Source organism: Petaurus breviceps, unplaced genomic scaffold (genome assembly GCF_028583685.1).
Source record: "Petaurus breviceps papuanus isolate PSGF00001 unplaced genomic scaffold, PetGlider_PUasm1.0 90654, whole genome shotgun sequence".
Lineage (NCBI taxonomy): Eukaryota > Metazoa > Chordata > Mammalia > Diprotodontia > Petauridae > Petaurus > Petaurus breviceps.
The window spans coordinates 6552908-6567244 of record NW_027187301.1 but is presented as its reverse complement, the minus strand read 5'-3'; the positions used below and the strand labels follow the sequence as shown (position 1 = coordinate 6567244).

At 39.3% G+C, this 14337-nt stretch overlaps 1 protein-coding gene across 3 annotated transcripts in view; it reads left to right on the top strand.

The window, feature by feature from the left end:
* Nucleotides 1–97: 97 nt before the first annotated feature.
* Nucleotides 98–14337, top strand: part of RNF168 (ring finger protein 168) — a 30305-nt gene continuing 16065 nt past the window's right edge. The window contains exons 1-3 of one of the 3 annotated variants that reach the window (XM_069065023.1): nt 98–238; nt 1186–1520; nt 6922–6998. In XM_069065023.1, the coding sequence (XP_068921124.1) occupies nt 1220–1520; nt 6922–6998 (378 nt within the window). In that variant the 5' untranslated portion in view covers nt 98–238; nt 1186–1219. Of the gene's footprint in view, nt 394–538; nt 800–1185; nt 1521–6921; nt 6999–14337 lie in introns of those variants that run through there. The other 2 variants (XM_069065022.1, XM_069065024.1) reach the window with 2 other exon arrangements.

Genomic DNA, 14337 nt, shown 5'->3' with positions numbered 1-14337 from the left:
AGACGAAGACTGCGGAATCCCGGAGCCGGAGATTTAGCCCCACCCCGCTAAGCCTCTTCCAGCAAGAAGGTTGGAGAATGCTCTGTCCGACGGATGTGACGTCACATCCCTTGATACTGCAGCGGCTTATTCCGGGGTGGGGAAGAGGGGGAGAAAAGGCGCGTTGGGGGATGTGGGAGGGGCACGTGAGACGTTCTCGGCGGCGGCGGCGGCGGCGGCCGTGGCTGGAGGCCCACAGGTGAGCGAGCGCGCGCGTCTCCACGAGGGTTGCCTCGGGAGTAAGGGAGCTGCTTGCTACTGCTGCTGCCGCTTCCACGGAGAAAAGACGGCCGGAGCTGCGACCCAGGGGGAACGGGAGCCATCCTGCCCGGACCGCGGAGACCCCCCAGCTGTGTGAGTCTGCAGGCTCAGCCTCCGAATCCGGAGCCCGGGGGCCGGGCTCGCCTGGTCCGCACCCTTCCTTGGAGCGGTCTCCCAGGACTGGTCCGGCCGCAGTCCCCTCCCCCCACCGCTGGCTCCCCAGCCCCTGCTGGCGGCTGCCCCTCCCGTCATTACCGAGTTGTCGGTTGCGTTTAACCTAAGACAACAGCAATGGCAAAGTGGGCTTAACGACCCCAATTTTCTCCAGTCTATACAAGCATCCTCCCGGCAGGATAAGAGCCCCTGCTGGGGTGGGGAGGAGAAATGAGATAATGTACGAGATGCACCTTTGTAAACTTGTAAGGGCCAAACCTGCGGAAGGGAATGTCATTAAAAGGGAACCGGAATCAGAATCTTGTTCTTCCATCTGCTCCTTATGGTGAGCTGTTGGAAAACTAGAATTCCCATTACTAAACCCTTTATTTCGAACTACATTTTTTTTTTAAAAAACAATTGGGGTTAAGTAACTTGCCCAAGGTTACACGACTCTGAGGCCTCCACTCTTACGGCGCCACCTAGCCCACCCCCAAAGCTAAAATTTTTTAAAATTAAATTTTCGTATTTGTTGATTACCTTCTCTTTGGGGGGGAGGGGCTTTAAAGAGGTAGAGAATATGGAATTCGAATTTTTTTTTTTAAGTAAGCGTTTGCTTTCTCGTGCATTCCCCACTGTTGGAGAAAGGAAAACAAAAGGCAAATTATTCTCTTGAGCACCTTGTAAATATGCGCTCTCTGGTTTAACGTGTTTAAATGTTTTCTCTTTTAGGTGTTGATGCTGAATTGAGCATTCACTCCTTAAAATGGCTTCTCGTCCAGATCCTGAGCTTTCTTTATCTGATTGCTTATGCCTGATATGCACAGATACACTGATAGAACCAGTGACCCTGCCATGTAGCCACACGCTTTGTAATTCCTGTTTCCAATTGACTGTGGAAAAGGCTAATCTGTGCTGTCCTTTCTGTCGGCGGAGGGTCTCTTCATGGGCCAGGCAACATGCCCGTGAAAATACTCTTATCAACATGGAACTGTGGAATAAAATCCAGAAAACTTTTCCGGAAAAGTGTAAGCACAGAAAGGCTGAGCAGAGTTTGGATGATGAAGGTAAATACAGAGAGTAAGTTCTTTCTTTGGAAAACGTTTAGCTTTTAAAATCCCTTCCTCTTGTTTTTTTTTTTCCCCCACCAAGGTTAGTATTGATCTAAGTTTTGGGGTGTTTTTTTCCTTGAAGTTTGTATTTTTATTTACCAAGCAGGGTCAGGTGAAGTCAAGGCCTTGATCTTACTGGACTTTATATTCATTACCACAGTGATTTTCAGTTAATTTTTGTTGAATGAAAAATGGGGATGATATGCTGCAGTTATCCTCCTTAGACTTCCATTCAAATAGTTTCAGATACAGACTCACTGTACCCTTTACCCTCTCTCGTTTTCAATTTTAACTGCATTTGTGTCTCCATTCTTTTAACAATCACTAAGCCGACAGTGGTGCCCATTTCCAGCTCTGTCAGATAAAAGCCTTTTTTTGGTTTGTTTAGTCATTTTAGTATTTCTCTAAGATTACCTTCTCTTTTGTCTGTTGTTGTTCAGTGTCTGACATTTCCTGATCTCAATTTGAAATTTTCTTGGCAAAGATATTGGAATGGTTTGCAAACAAGGGTTAAGTGACTTGCCTAATGTCACTTAAGTGTCTAGATCAGATTTGACCTTAGGAATCTGAGACTGACTTCAGGACTAGCACTCTCTCCACTATACCACCCAACTGCCCCAGATAAAGCCCAAGCCCTTCCAAAAAATGAAAGGGGACAATGTTCAGCAAGTGTGGGTCAATGAATTCCAAAGCCTTAACGGTTTGTACTGACCAATGTGTTCTTCTTGCCTTTCGCAACATGATATTCCTTTGTTTCTTTCCCTTGCGTTTCGTTTCAGTGCAGCAGGGGCTAGACACGGCAGTAAAGTGCTTAGCACAACACTAGCATTCATAACTATGTGCTTATTCCTTTCCACTTCGGGAGATAGTCCTTGCATGAAGCCTTCAATTATGGTTATAACCCAATTTGTTGTTTTATTGCATGTATCATCTATGCCAACATCAGTAAACTAAAGCACACACTACCTATTTTTATACAGCTCCCAGCTAAGAATAGATTCAGAATAAAGTTTTGTTGTATTTTAACATGTAAAAATCATTAGCTAGCAGGACTGCTGGGGAGGACCCCTGGTCTATGCCACACAGTTCAGTATTTGTTTATATTTTGTGTTCTCTAGTATTCATGCATATAACATTAGTAGTCCCTTTTACATGGATAGCCACTTTATACTTTTCTTACTTAACCAACCCAACAGGCTACTAGGTATGAGGTACTGGGCTGGGTGAAGAAAAAGTCCAAATGAAAGATCTTTTCAAGGGAATTACTTTCTAGTGTGGGGTAACAATATGCAAATAATATAAAGTTGAGAAGAGAGATTATAACTAAGGAAATTGAGAAAGCTTTATCTTGTGAGTTAGAGCCAGTTTAAAAAAAAGACTTGTTCTGAAGGCTTGTAACTAATTATTCAGAGTTTAATTCTGTTCACCAAACATCAAGTGCCTATTGTATGCAAGCTTTTGAGGTTTACAATAAAAAGTATAAGGGGAGGTTGAACCTTTCATAGATTAAAAAGTGCAGTACCATAGAAAATAACAGATAGACTTGGAAAGGATATCAGTGGAAAAATCCTTAGCATTTAAGAAAAAATATTTTTAATTCTACACTTAACACCAAAGAGGAGGAAAAAATTAGTATGTCCATATACAGAGAGGAACTGAAAAAAGATGATTGTACATGAGTATGAGTCCCTACCAACTGCATTTTGCTTTTTTTAAGATATATAGTTAGTAAGTACACTGTTTCAAATCTGTTCTTTTTTCCTTTTGTCCTCCGAGTGCTTTAGTGACCTTTTTTTCTTTTTAAGTGGCCAACATTATCCCTAACCCCTCCAAAAAATATTTGAAAAGAGAATCAAAAACCTTGCAGCAAATACCATCATCAGGAAAAAACCTAATTCATAAATTGACCAAATCCAAAGTGTCTCTCACACTGAATCTTTCACCTGGCTATCTAGAGGTGATTAACTTGCTTTATTCATTGTATCTTCTCCCAAATGGCTGGTCATTACATTGATCAGAGTTCTTAAGCATTTTAAATTTGTTTTTCTGTACAGTGGTGGTATTGTAGAAATTGTTCTTCAGGTTTTGCTCCCTTAACTCATTTTTTAGGACATATTATTCGTTACATACATAAACCATGATTTATTCAGCCATTTTCCAATTGTTAGGCATCTACTTTGTTTGCTTTTTTTTTCCTAAAACAAAAATAGCCACTATAGATATTTTTGTACATATCCTCCTTTAACTTCTTTTTGGTATAAGCATAGTCGTAGTATTGCTGGATCAAAGGGTATGCATGGTGTAGTGACTTGTTTGATGTGGTTCCAGTTACTTTAGCATGGTTGCACCATTTTATAGTTCCACCAATAGTACATTAGTATTCATCTGATAGGCATGAGGTTGATTTGTATTTCCTTAATATTGAGTTGGATTGATAGTTTAGATTTTTTTCTTTTAAGACTTCACTCTTCATATCCTTTGACTATGTACCTATTGGAGAATGATTCATCTTCTGGATTTCCAGAAGTTCTTCATATATCTTTATCAGAGAAATGTGTTTGAAACCTGCTGCACAGATTTTTTCCCCTTAACTATTTCCCTTCTGATTTTAACTGCATTGATTTTGTTTGTGCCAAAACTTTAAAATTTTACATAATCTAAATTGTTCATTTTCGCTTCTGTGATCCTCTCTATCCCTTGGTTTTTCCCAAACTCGTCCTCTTTTCATATTTGTGAAGGGTAGTTCCTCCCATGCTTCCGTAACTTTCATATCTGATTCGGTTATCCCTCTGAAGTGTGTGATATGAGATAATCCAAACCATAGTTTGTGCCAGACTGCTTTCCAGTTTTCATAGCAGTTATTGTCAGGTAATAAATAATTACCCTAGGAGTTGGATCCCTGGCATTTTCCAGGGCATAATATCTGAGAAGGGAAGTAATAAAGCTTGTGACCTGCCATCAATCAGTGTGCAGATAAATGAAAAGGCATTTATTGTAGTTGTTGGTGTCTTTTTTTTTTTTTTCCAAAGAAGACCAACGATAATCAGAGGCATGTCTTGACTTGCCATGAATTGGATTTAAGTAAGGAAAAGTTGCATGAAGTCATCAGCCTCACTTTCTTTTCTAGTTATCAAAGTTTAGTGGCAAGATAAGAGTGAGGATGACTGGCCATGGCCTAGAATGCATTCAGTCACCAACTCTTTACTTCCTGATATGATAGAGGACCACCAGGCCTTATCACATGGCCTGCATGTACACTGTTCAGATCCCTGGTTGTTTTCATCTACTAATGAAGGGATGTTTTTTTTTTCAATCATATAGACCACTTTGGCAATATGGTAATTAAAGTCTATGGATCCCTTCTCCAAATAATATTTTTAAGTGCATAAATTGAAATAGGTAGGATTACAAAGGAAACTAATTATTTTGAAATACAGTTATAAAAGTATTTTTAAAAAACAAGTTCACAGATCCCAAGTTTAAAAGCCCTGAACTAATACAGATTAAGAACTTTTGAGCTTTGCTACCAAGAACTTTAATCAATCAACCAAATCAACTAGCCATATTCCCAGAGCACCTCTCTAATCAGCATGTTACCTACCTCATGCCAGAAAGATAAAAAACAAGGGACAGAAAGAGAAATATGTTTTTGTATTTCTTTATCTCTTTGGATTTGAGGAGTGTAGGAGGGAAAGAGGAATTTAGTAATAATGATGTCAAAAAGAAGAGGGCCATTGAAACTTTTTAAAATGCACAAAGAATAGAAGGAAGTTCAGGAGGAAAGACAGCAGTGTGGGGGATTTTTTTTTTTTTACATTTTAAAAAGAACAAGTAGTATGAATTGGAAATTCATGGTTTCATATAGAATTCTTTTATGTTCTCTATCTGAGCAGTTTTGTTTTGTGACCTCTAAGTCAGTTTTTACTATATATTTTAAGTTTTTTGACCTTGTTTTATTATTTCTTCTCGTTTCATGTCACATTGGTCCAGTCTAATTTTTAGGAAGTCTGCCACTTAGGTCAGATTTTTGTACTTTTCGAGCCAAGTTTTTGATTCTCTTTCCAATTCTTTTCTTTCATAGCTCATTTCTTTTTAAACTATTGCTTCATAATTTTTTTTTCTTAAGGAATCCTAGTTGAACTTTGAGGCTTTGCTTGTAGTGTTTTGGCATCATACTTTTCTTCTGGATTTTTCCTGGGAAAATAGGCTGAGACCAGGTGGTGAAGGGCTTTAAAAGCTAAACCTGTTTTCCCAGACTGCCTCACCTGCCCTCCACAATCTAGTCAAGCTGTCCTTTTCTCTGTTCCTCATACACATGCCATCTGTTCTTTCTATGCCTTTGCAGTAGTCATTCTCCATGCCTAGAATGTGTGTTTCCTGAAGCACCCCCTTCTCTTTGATGCCACCTTTAACTGTTCTATCTGTAGTTGTCTCCCCTTACAGCTCTTGAAGAGCAGGAATAATTTCATTCTTTGTATTTATGCCCCCTGTGCCTGGCATAATCTCTGGTATGTAGTAAACTTTTTAAGTAAGCAGCTAATAAATGCGGGCTGATTGATTCAGCAAAAGAGTGGCAAGACAGGTAGACGGAGGAATCAGAAGAGAGCAGCAGCACGAAAACTCAAAAGAAAGATTATCTGGGTCAACTAGCAAAGAAAGTGAAGGACTGAGAAAAAAGATCATGCAATTGATTTAATAGATTGGTACCTTTAGCGAGTCCAGTTTCAGTTAAATATTCTAAAACTATAAAAACTGCTAAGTGGGGGTGGGTGGGGGCCAGGAACAAATACCAGAGTAGCTCAGTATCTGCTGTGAAATTTTCTTCTGGCTATGGAGAATTTTTTTTACAAGAGGTGTGGGAGTGCGGGGAACAGTTAAGCAGTTTGAAGACAAGAGAGAAGATAGATGGCCAGGTGAGAAAGACACCCAAATTTTACGGGCTTCCAGGCTTGTTCTGTCCTTAAAAGAACAGAAGAAATATTTGAGGAAGAGGCTTAGAGGAGAAAATCTAAGCCAAGATTCTTTTGATTACCTTTCTCACCTGAGTGAAGGCACGATTTTATTTTTTTATATGTATGTATGTATATGTGTGTGTATAAGATTATAAAACACGAAATCATACTAGTTTACAACTTCGTCTTCATATTTAACTCTTACAAAGGATTTGTTACTATCGCCTGTAAGAGAGGCAGATCTGAAAACATACATTGTCATGGTTCTTCATATAAAATCATTATTCTGAAATGTGAAATTAGTTTTCTATTTCATTATCTTTTTTTGTTTTATACCAATAGACTAATTAACCAAAATTTATGTTCTCTATAGTAAATATATTTTATCTTTTAATCTGAAACAGTTGATGTCTATAAACCACATCGTCTGCTAAGCCAACCTGGGGAATTGAGGCGTGAATACGAAGAAGAGATTAGCAAAGTAGGTACCATTATTAATTCATTTACTTTCTAAATAATGTGTTGTATGCTTTTACTTTTTAACATTCTGTATATACTCTGTAGGGCGGGCAGCAAGGTGGTATAGTAAAGTCACACAGACTCATCTGAGTTCATATTCTTGATTTCAAATGTGACCTCAGGTACTTTGTAACTATGTGACCTTGGACAAGTCCCTTAACCCTGTTTGCCTTAGCTTCCTCATCTCTAAGATGAGCTGGAGAAGGAAATGGCAAACAGCTCCAGTGTCTTTGCTAAGAAAATCCCAAGTGAGCTAGCGAAGAGTTGGATTTGACTAAAACAACTGAATAACAACATACTCTGTAATGCTGACATACAAATATTGGCCAGTGAAATAAAACAATTTCTTTCTTTTAAAAATATATCCAAGATGACTGGTTTTCATGTGCCCAAAATAATACAGAACTAGACTTTTAGTAATCAGTGATGTTTTACAATACTGGGAAAAGGTCTTTGATCATTTTTGAGGGCTTTATTTTTCAGTTCCCTGTTATCTTTGAGAACCATGGAGCCTGGTAAAGAAGGGAAGTTTATATCTTACCTGATTTATTTAAGCAGGAGATAGATTTTTCTAAGGCCACCAAGATGTGATTCTTGGGGCCCCTAGGTGGCTTAGTGAATAGAAAACTGACCCTGGAGTCAGGAGGATCTGAGTTCAGTTCCGGCCTCAGACATGTGACACATTTACTGGCTGTGTAACCTTGGACAAGTCACTTAACCCCAACTGCCTTGCTTCCCCCCTCCCCCAAATAAATAGGAGTTCTATTTGTTGTTCCTTCTCTAGCTCATTTTGCAAATGAGGAAACTGAGGCAAACATTGTTAAGTGACTTGCCATGAGTCACCCAGCTAGGACCAGCTGTCTAAGGCCAGATTTCAACTTAGGCCCTGCCCTCTACATTGTTTCACTTAGTTGCCCTGTATATATGCTACTGAAGTCTTAATGGAAACCTTTTCTGGAAAGAGTAGAGACAATTGAAAACATCTGTGCTAAAGTTTAAATCTGTTTTCCATGTTATATTGTATTAAGTTTTAAACATTGTTATTCACCAGTTTGACTTTTTATTTGTTTTTTGGTTTGGGTCTGTATTCAGAAGTTCTGGACGCTTTGTGGGGATATTTTTTGCATTTTAGTATTCAGGATTTTTAATTGTTTGTAGCTATGATTGTTGTTATCTCTGCATATCCTGGTTTCAAGGTTGGTCCCTCTGACTTGAATAAGATTCAAGTATTCTTTTAATATTTTAGGACTTTGCTTTTCTTCTGCTAAATTTTCTTCCATTTAATTATTCTTTGTGTTCCAAATTGGTTTATATCTTTAGAGAAATTCTCTGGTATGAAACCAATTTTTTTCTCAAATTTAAAAAATTTTATGTTGAATGTTTCCATTACTAATAATTTATGGATTTTTTTCTCTTTATTCTTTTGTTGATACATTCTTTTTAAAATTTTTTAAATTTATTTTTAGTTTTCAACATTCATTCCCATGAGATTTTGAGTTACAAATTTTTCTCCCCATCTTTCCCCTGCTCCTCCCCTCCCCAAAATAGCAAGCCTACTGAATACCCCTTCCCCCACTCTGCTCTCTCTTGTATCATCCCCCATCTGCCCTCTAATTTTCTAGTAGGGCAAGATGGATTTCTATACCCCAGTGCCCTGTATATCTTATTTCCCAGTTGCATGTAAAAACCATATTTTTTTTTACATTTGTTTTTAAAACTTTGATTTCCAGATTCTTTTCCTGTCTTTGCTCCTCACCCACCCCCACTAGGAAGACAAGCAATTCAATATAGGTTGTACATGTGTAGTTCTGCAAAATGTTTCCATTGTAGATATATTGTGAAAGACTCACTATATTTCCCTCCATCCTATCCTGCCCCCCACTTTTTCTGTTTTCTACTTTGACCCTGTCCCTTTTCAAAAGTGTGTGCTTCTAACTACCCTCTGATTACCATTTTGCCCTCCCTTCTATCATCCCCCCTCTTATCCCCTTCCCCCCTACTTTCCTGTAGGGTAAGATTCAATGAGAGTAAGTAAGTAAGATTCAATTCAATTCAAGCCAAATTCAGTGAGAGTAAGGTTGACCCATTCCTTTTCACCTTCCTGTTCTTCCCCTGCATTGTAACAGTTTTTTCTTGCCTCTTTTATATGAGATAATTTGCCCTATTCTATATCTCCCTTTCTCCTCTCATTATATTCCTCTATCACTTCTTAATTTTATTTTTTAGATATCATCCCTTCATATTCAACTCATCCTGTGCCCTTTATGTATACGTGTACACACATATACACACACTCACTGAGAAAAGCCTCATGAGTTACAATGATTGTTTTTTTTTTCAAGTAGGAATGTAAATAGTTCAACTTTAATAAGTTCTTTATGATTTCTTTATCCTGTTTACCTTCTCATGTTTCTCTTGCTTTCTATATTTGAAAGTCAAATTTTCTGTTCAGCTCTTTTCCATCAAGAACACTAAAGTCCTCTTTCGTTGAATGACCATATTTTCCCCTGAAGCATTATACTCAGTTTTGCTGGGTAGGTGATTCTTGGTTTTAATCCTAGTTCCTTTGACCTCTGGAATATCATATGCCAAGCCCTTTGATCCCTTAATGTAGAAGTTGCTAGATCTTGTGTTATTCTGATTGTGTTTCCGCAATACTCAAATTGTTTCTTCCTGACAGCTTGTAATATTTTTTCCTTGACCTAGGAACTCTGGAATTTGAGTATGATATTCCTAGGAGTTTTCATTTTGGGATCTTTTTCAAGAGTCTGTCAGTGAATTCTTTGAATTTCCATTTTGCCCTCTGGTTCTAGAATATCAGTTTTGCTTGATAATTCCTTGAAAGATGATTTTTAGGCTCTTTTTGTGATCATGGCTTTCAGGTAGTCCAATAATTTTTTTTTCTTTTTAAGTAATTGGGGTTAAGTAACTTGCTCAAGGTTACACGGCCAGGTGTTTCTGGATGGGTGCTAAGTGTTAGAGCCCAGATTCGATCCCCAGGTCTTCCTGACACTGGAGCCGGTGCTCTTACTTGCTGTGCTACCTGGCCACACCTAGTCCAATAATTTTTAAATTATCTCTCCTGGATCTGTTTTCCAGGTCAGTGCTTTTTCCAATGAGATATTTCACATTGCCTTTTTTTTTTTTTTTTTTCATTTTTTTGGATCTGTTTTATAGTATCTTGATTTCTCATAAAGTCATGAGCTTCCATTTGCTCCAATCTAATTTTAAAGGAATTATTCTCTTCAGTGAGTTTTTGAAATTTCTTTTCCCTCTGGGCAGTTTAGCTTTATAGTGTATTCTCCTCATTGGCTTTTTGGTCTCTTGCCATGTGGGTTAGTCTGTTTTTTAAGGTGTTATTTTCTTCAGTGTATTTTTGGGTCTCCCTTAGCAGGCTGTTGACTTGGCTTTTCATTATTTTCTTGCATTATCCTCTTTTCTCTTCCCAATTTTTCTTTTCTCTTACTTGATTTCCAAAATTCTTCTTGAGCTCCTCCATGACCTGTAACCAGTTCATCTTTTTCTTGGAAGTGGTTTTTTTTTTTTGGAGGGCAATTGGGGTTAAGTGACTTGCCCAAGGTCACATGGCTAGTTTTTGTATTACATGTCTGAGGCCGAACTCAGGTACTTCTGACTCCAGGACCAGTGCTCTATTTACTGTGTAACCTAGCCTCCCCCTCCTTGGAAGCTTTTGATGCAGAAGTTTTGACTTTGTTGACTTCTTGTGGTTCCATGTTTTGATCCTTTTTTGTCCCCCAAAAAGGATTCTTTGGTCTGATTGTACTTCCTCTGTTTGCTCATCTTGCCAGCCACTTACTTGACTTTTGAGCTCTATGCCATGGTAGAACTCTGCTTCCAGGGTGGAGAGAGCTATGTCCCAAATCGCTGGGGTTTTTGCAAATGTTGTCAGAGGTCTGAGGAGAGCACTCTCTCTACAGCCACCGCAAGCTCTGGCACACTGGCCTTTCTCACCCCAGAACTACCACCCAAGACCACGATCTTGATCCAGGCAGGTCAAAGCAAAAGTGATTACCTTCTGAATTGTCGCTTAGTCCCCCTATGATGTGCAGGCCAGGAGCTCTAGAGGCAGCCACTGGGCAGCTCCACCTATCGCCCCAGGGTCAGGGCCCAGACCGAATTCCTCTGTCACCCAGTTCCAACAGAGTTCCCCACTGACCTTTTACTTTCTCTTTGGCATTTATGGGTTGAGAAGTCTGGAAGCTGCCACAGCTGCTGGTGATACACTCTCCTGAAGTCTCCTGGCTATTTGGGAATACTCTGGGTCTGGGCCAATAGGGCTCATGCAGGACTTACACTAGGGTCCCAGCATGGTGCAGTAGACCCTTTCTGTAGGCCGCCTGGCAGCCTGCCTTCAGCCAGAGATTTGTTTCTCTCTCACTTTGTGGGTTCTGTAGCTCTAAAATTTGTTTAGTCATTGGGAGGTGGTTGGTACAGGAGCTCACTCGATTTCCTACTTCTACTCTGCCATCTTGGCTCTGCCCCCACTTATTTATGGATTTTACTTCTCTTTAATTTTCATTTAGAGACAGCTAGTGGCATAGTAGATAGAGCACTGGGGCTAGGTTCAGAAAGACCTGGGTATAAATCCAGCCAAACACTTAATAGTTATGTGATCTTGGGCAAATAATTTAGACTCTATTTGCATCAGTTTCCTCAGCTGTAAAATGAGGTTAATAATAGTGCTCACCCTTATTTTTCTGTTATCTTTTAGTTTTTTTATTTATCATTTATGTTTAGCATTCTTTTTTAATATTTTAGTTCCCTATTTTTTCTTTCCCCACCCATTCATAAGGCAAGCAATATTATATCAGTTATACTTGTGAAATCATGTAAAACATTTCCATTTTAGCCATGTTGCAAACTCCACTGCCCAAAAATAATTACAGTAAATTTGGGGAGAAAGTATGCTTTAGTTTGTACTCAGAGTTCATCAGTACTCTCTCTGGAAGTGGACAGCATTTTTCTTCATGAGTCCTTTGATATTGCATAGAGTTGTTATGAAGATCAAATGAAACTTTAAAAAAAACACTTAGAGCACTCAACAAATAGTAGACACTGTATAAATGCTTGTTTTCCCCTCTTTAATACCAGTTGGATGTTTTTTCTTATGTGGGGAATTTACAAGATTCTGTCTTTTCTCAGGTTTTAATTTAATTTATTTAATACAGGGTGTCCCTAAAGTCTGGGCACATAGGGAATTTCATTAACTATGCATATTTTCAAGAAATGAAATGAATGAAATTTTTAGCATAAATGAGATTTTATAGGAAACACATAGGAAATCTCATAAACTAATTAAATTAATCTCATTAATAGGGAAAATAATCCCCAATAGCTGATAAAAGCCTCTATTCCATATGAAATTGTCATGGTTAAATTTATGCTAATTAAATAAAATTTTGAAAATTTCATTCATTTCATTTCTTGAAAATATGCATAGTTAATGAGGTTTCCTGTGTGTCCAGTTTTTAGGGATACTCTGTATTTTAATATTTGTTGAGAGAGCTTTGTGTTCCCTGTGAGGTTTTATTCAGTTTTAGGATCCTTTGTATTGATTTATCTGGCTTTTATTGAGGTTTTTTCCTTTAATAACTTTGGTGTTTTCACCTTTTTCTGATTTCCCGTCTCTTGCTTTCTGGTACCTCTCTCTTTGCTGATGAGCAGCCTTCCAAGGCTGCCTTGTCTTCCTTGTGTTTTCACTATTCCCTCCACTTTTTCATGCTTTCCTCTAACTTCACTTTTTTCCCCCTTACTGTTCTCAACCATATAAATAACTAGTTCATCATTATACTGTTCTCTGAGCTCAAGTTCTTTGCCTCATTGATTACTCATACTTTGCCCAGCCTCGACCATGGATCACTCCCCTTATCTTCCCTTTCTTCTCCCCCCACCCCCACCCCATGTGCTAGCTCCTTCAACAGAGGTGGGTTGAATCAACGTTGTTGCAGGGACTCCTTGTCTCTCTGCTGAGCCAGGGCCGTGCTCTGGGTACAGTGGGCAAGGACCCTCATCTTCTTCTCCCTGGAAGTCCCGGAAAAAAAGAGTTCATGAGGGTGAATAGAAACTTTCTTCTTAATCTGCTAATTCCCACCTCCCCATCTGTAGCCAATCCCATTTGTCCATAAAAGGATTGAGCATTGTTTTCAGTTGTCTTCCCTTAGTACTTTTCACCAAAGTGCTGTAATGTTGAATGTAAATTTTAAAGATCTTCCCTGCCCCTAGGCTAAAGTGCGCCAGAAGCCTGGGGAGGGAGGCTTGTTTTTCAGTAGATACTTCTTGATTGGCCAGTGAGTCAATAAGGTTGTTACATTCTCTGAGCCAGGAGAAGGCTATATAAGCCCTGATGTGTAGCTTTGTTTTGGGACTCAATTTGAGAAGTGTTCTGTGATTTGATCTGAATTCTGGGAAGCCGTTGTTGAGAGTCCCCCGGCTTTGAAAAACCCAGAATGTGGAAACCCAGATGTTGACTGGGTATGGATGTAATGGTTGGACAGTTTGGAAATCTGTCTACTTGATGTTTCTGTCTTGATAATTATGCCTGTATACTTTGAGGTTCAGGGTGCTGACCTTTTCCCCTGAACAAGGTAAACGATATATGTCTGACTGATTTAAAGTAAGCTTGTTAACCCATTTTGAGTTGCTTTCCTTTAACAAAGCAGATCCAAGAACCTGTATGGGCAGCAAACCCTGAGGACGCTTGGGGTGCTTGCTGCTACAAGTGCCTCTGCAGAATCCACATGACACAGATCCCATTGGCCTCCTAAATGTCACATGAATTCTGAGCAGTACAGTTAGCACAGTTCATTTTTATGGAAGGCCAAGACCGCTGCCCTAGCTAGTGGACCAGTACATCACTGTGTAACAGTAATGTAATTTAAAGATCCCCCTGTATTGCCTTGGTTTTTGGATTGATTGTGTTAAAACCCAGAGCTTGTGAATCCCACTTGTGGGATGGACTTGTTGATGTGAAAAGAGAGGGCTGAACTGGGAGGAGCTGGTGACTTAAATTTAGAGAGACTCAAGCAAAGAGAGAGGCAGAAGAACTTTTTGGAAGCAGCATCTTGGAGGTAGAGACTGAGAGGATTGCTGAGGGACACTTTGAATTGCCCAGGACTTTTGAGAGTTGCCACCCAGAGCTGCCAAGGACTGAGGAGACATGGCTGTTATGCTGGTACTTTGTCTGGCTGTTTTGATGTTGTTTTGCCAGATCTGCCCACTGGTGAAAGAAAGTGCTGTTGTTGCAGAGGTCTTGGAACCTTGCTGTTGGTTCAGAGCTCCAG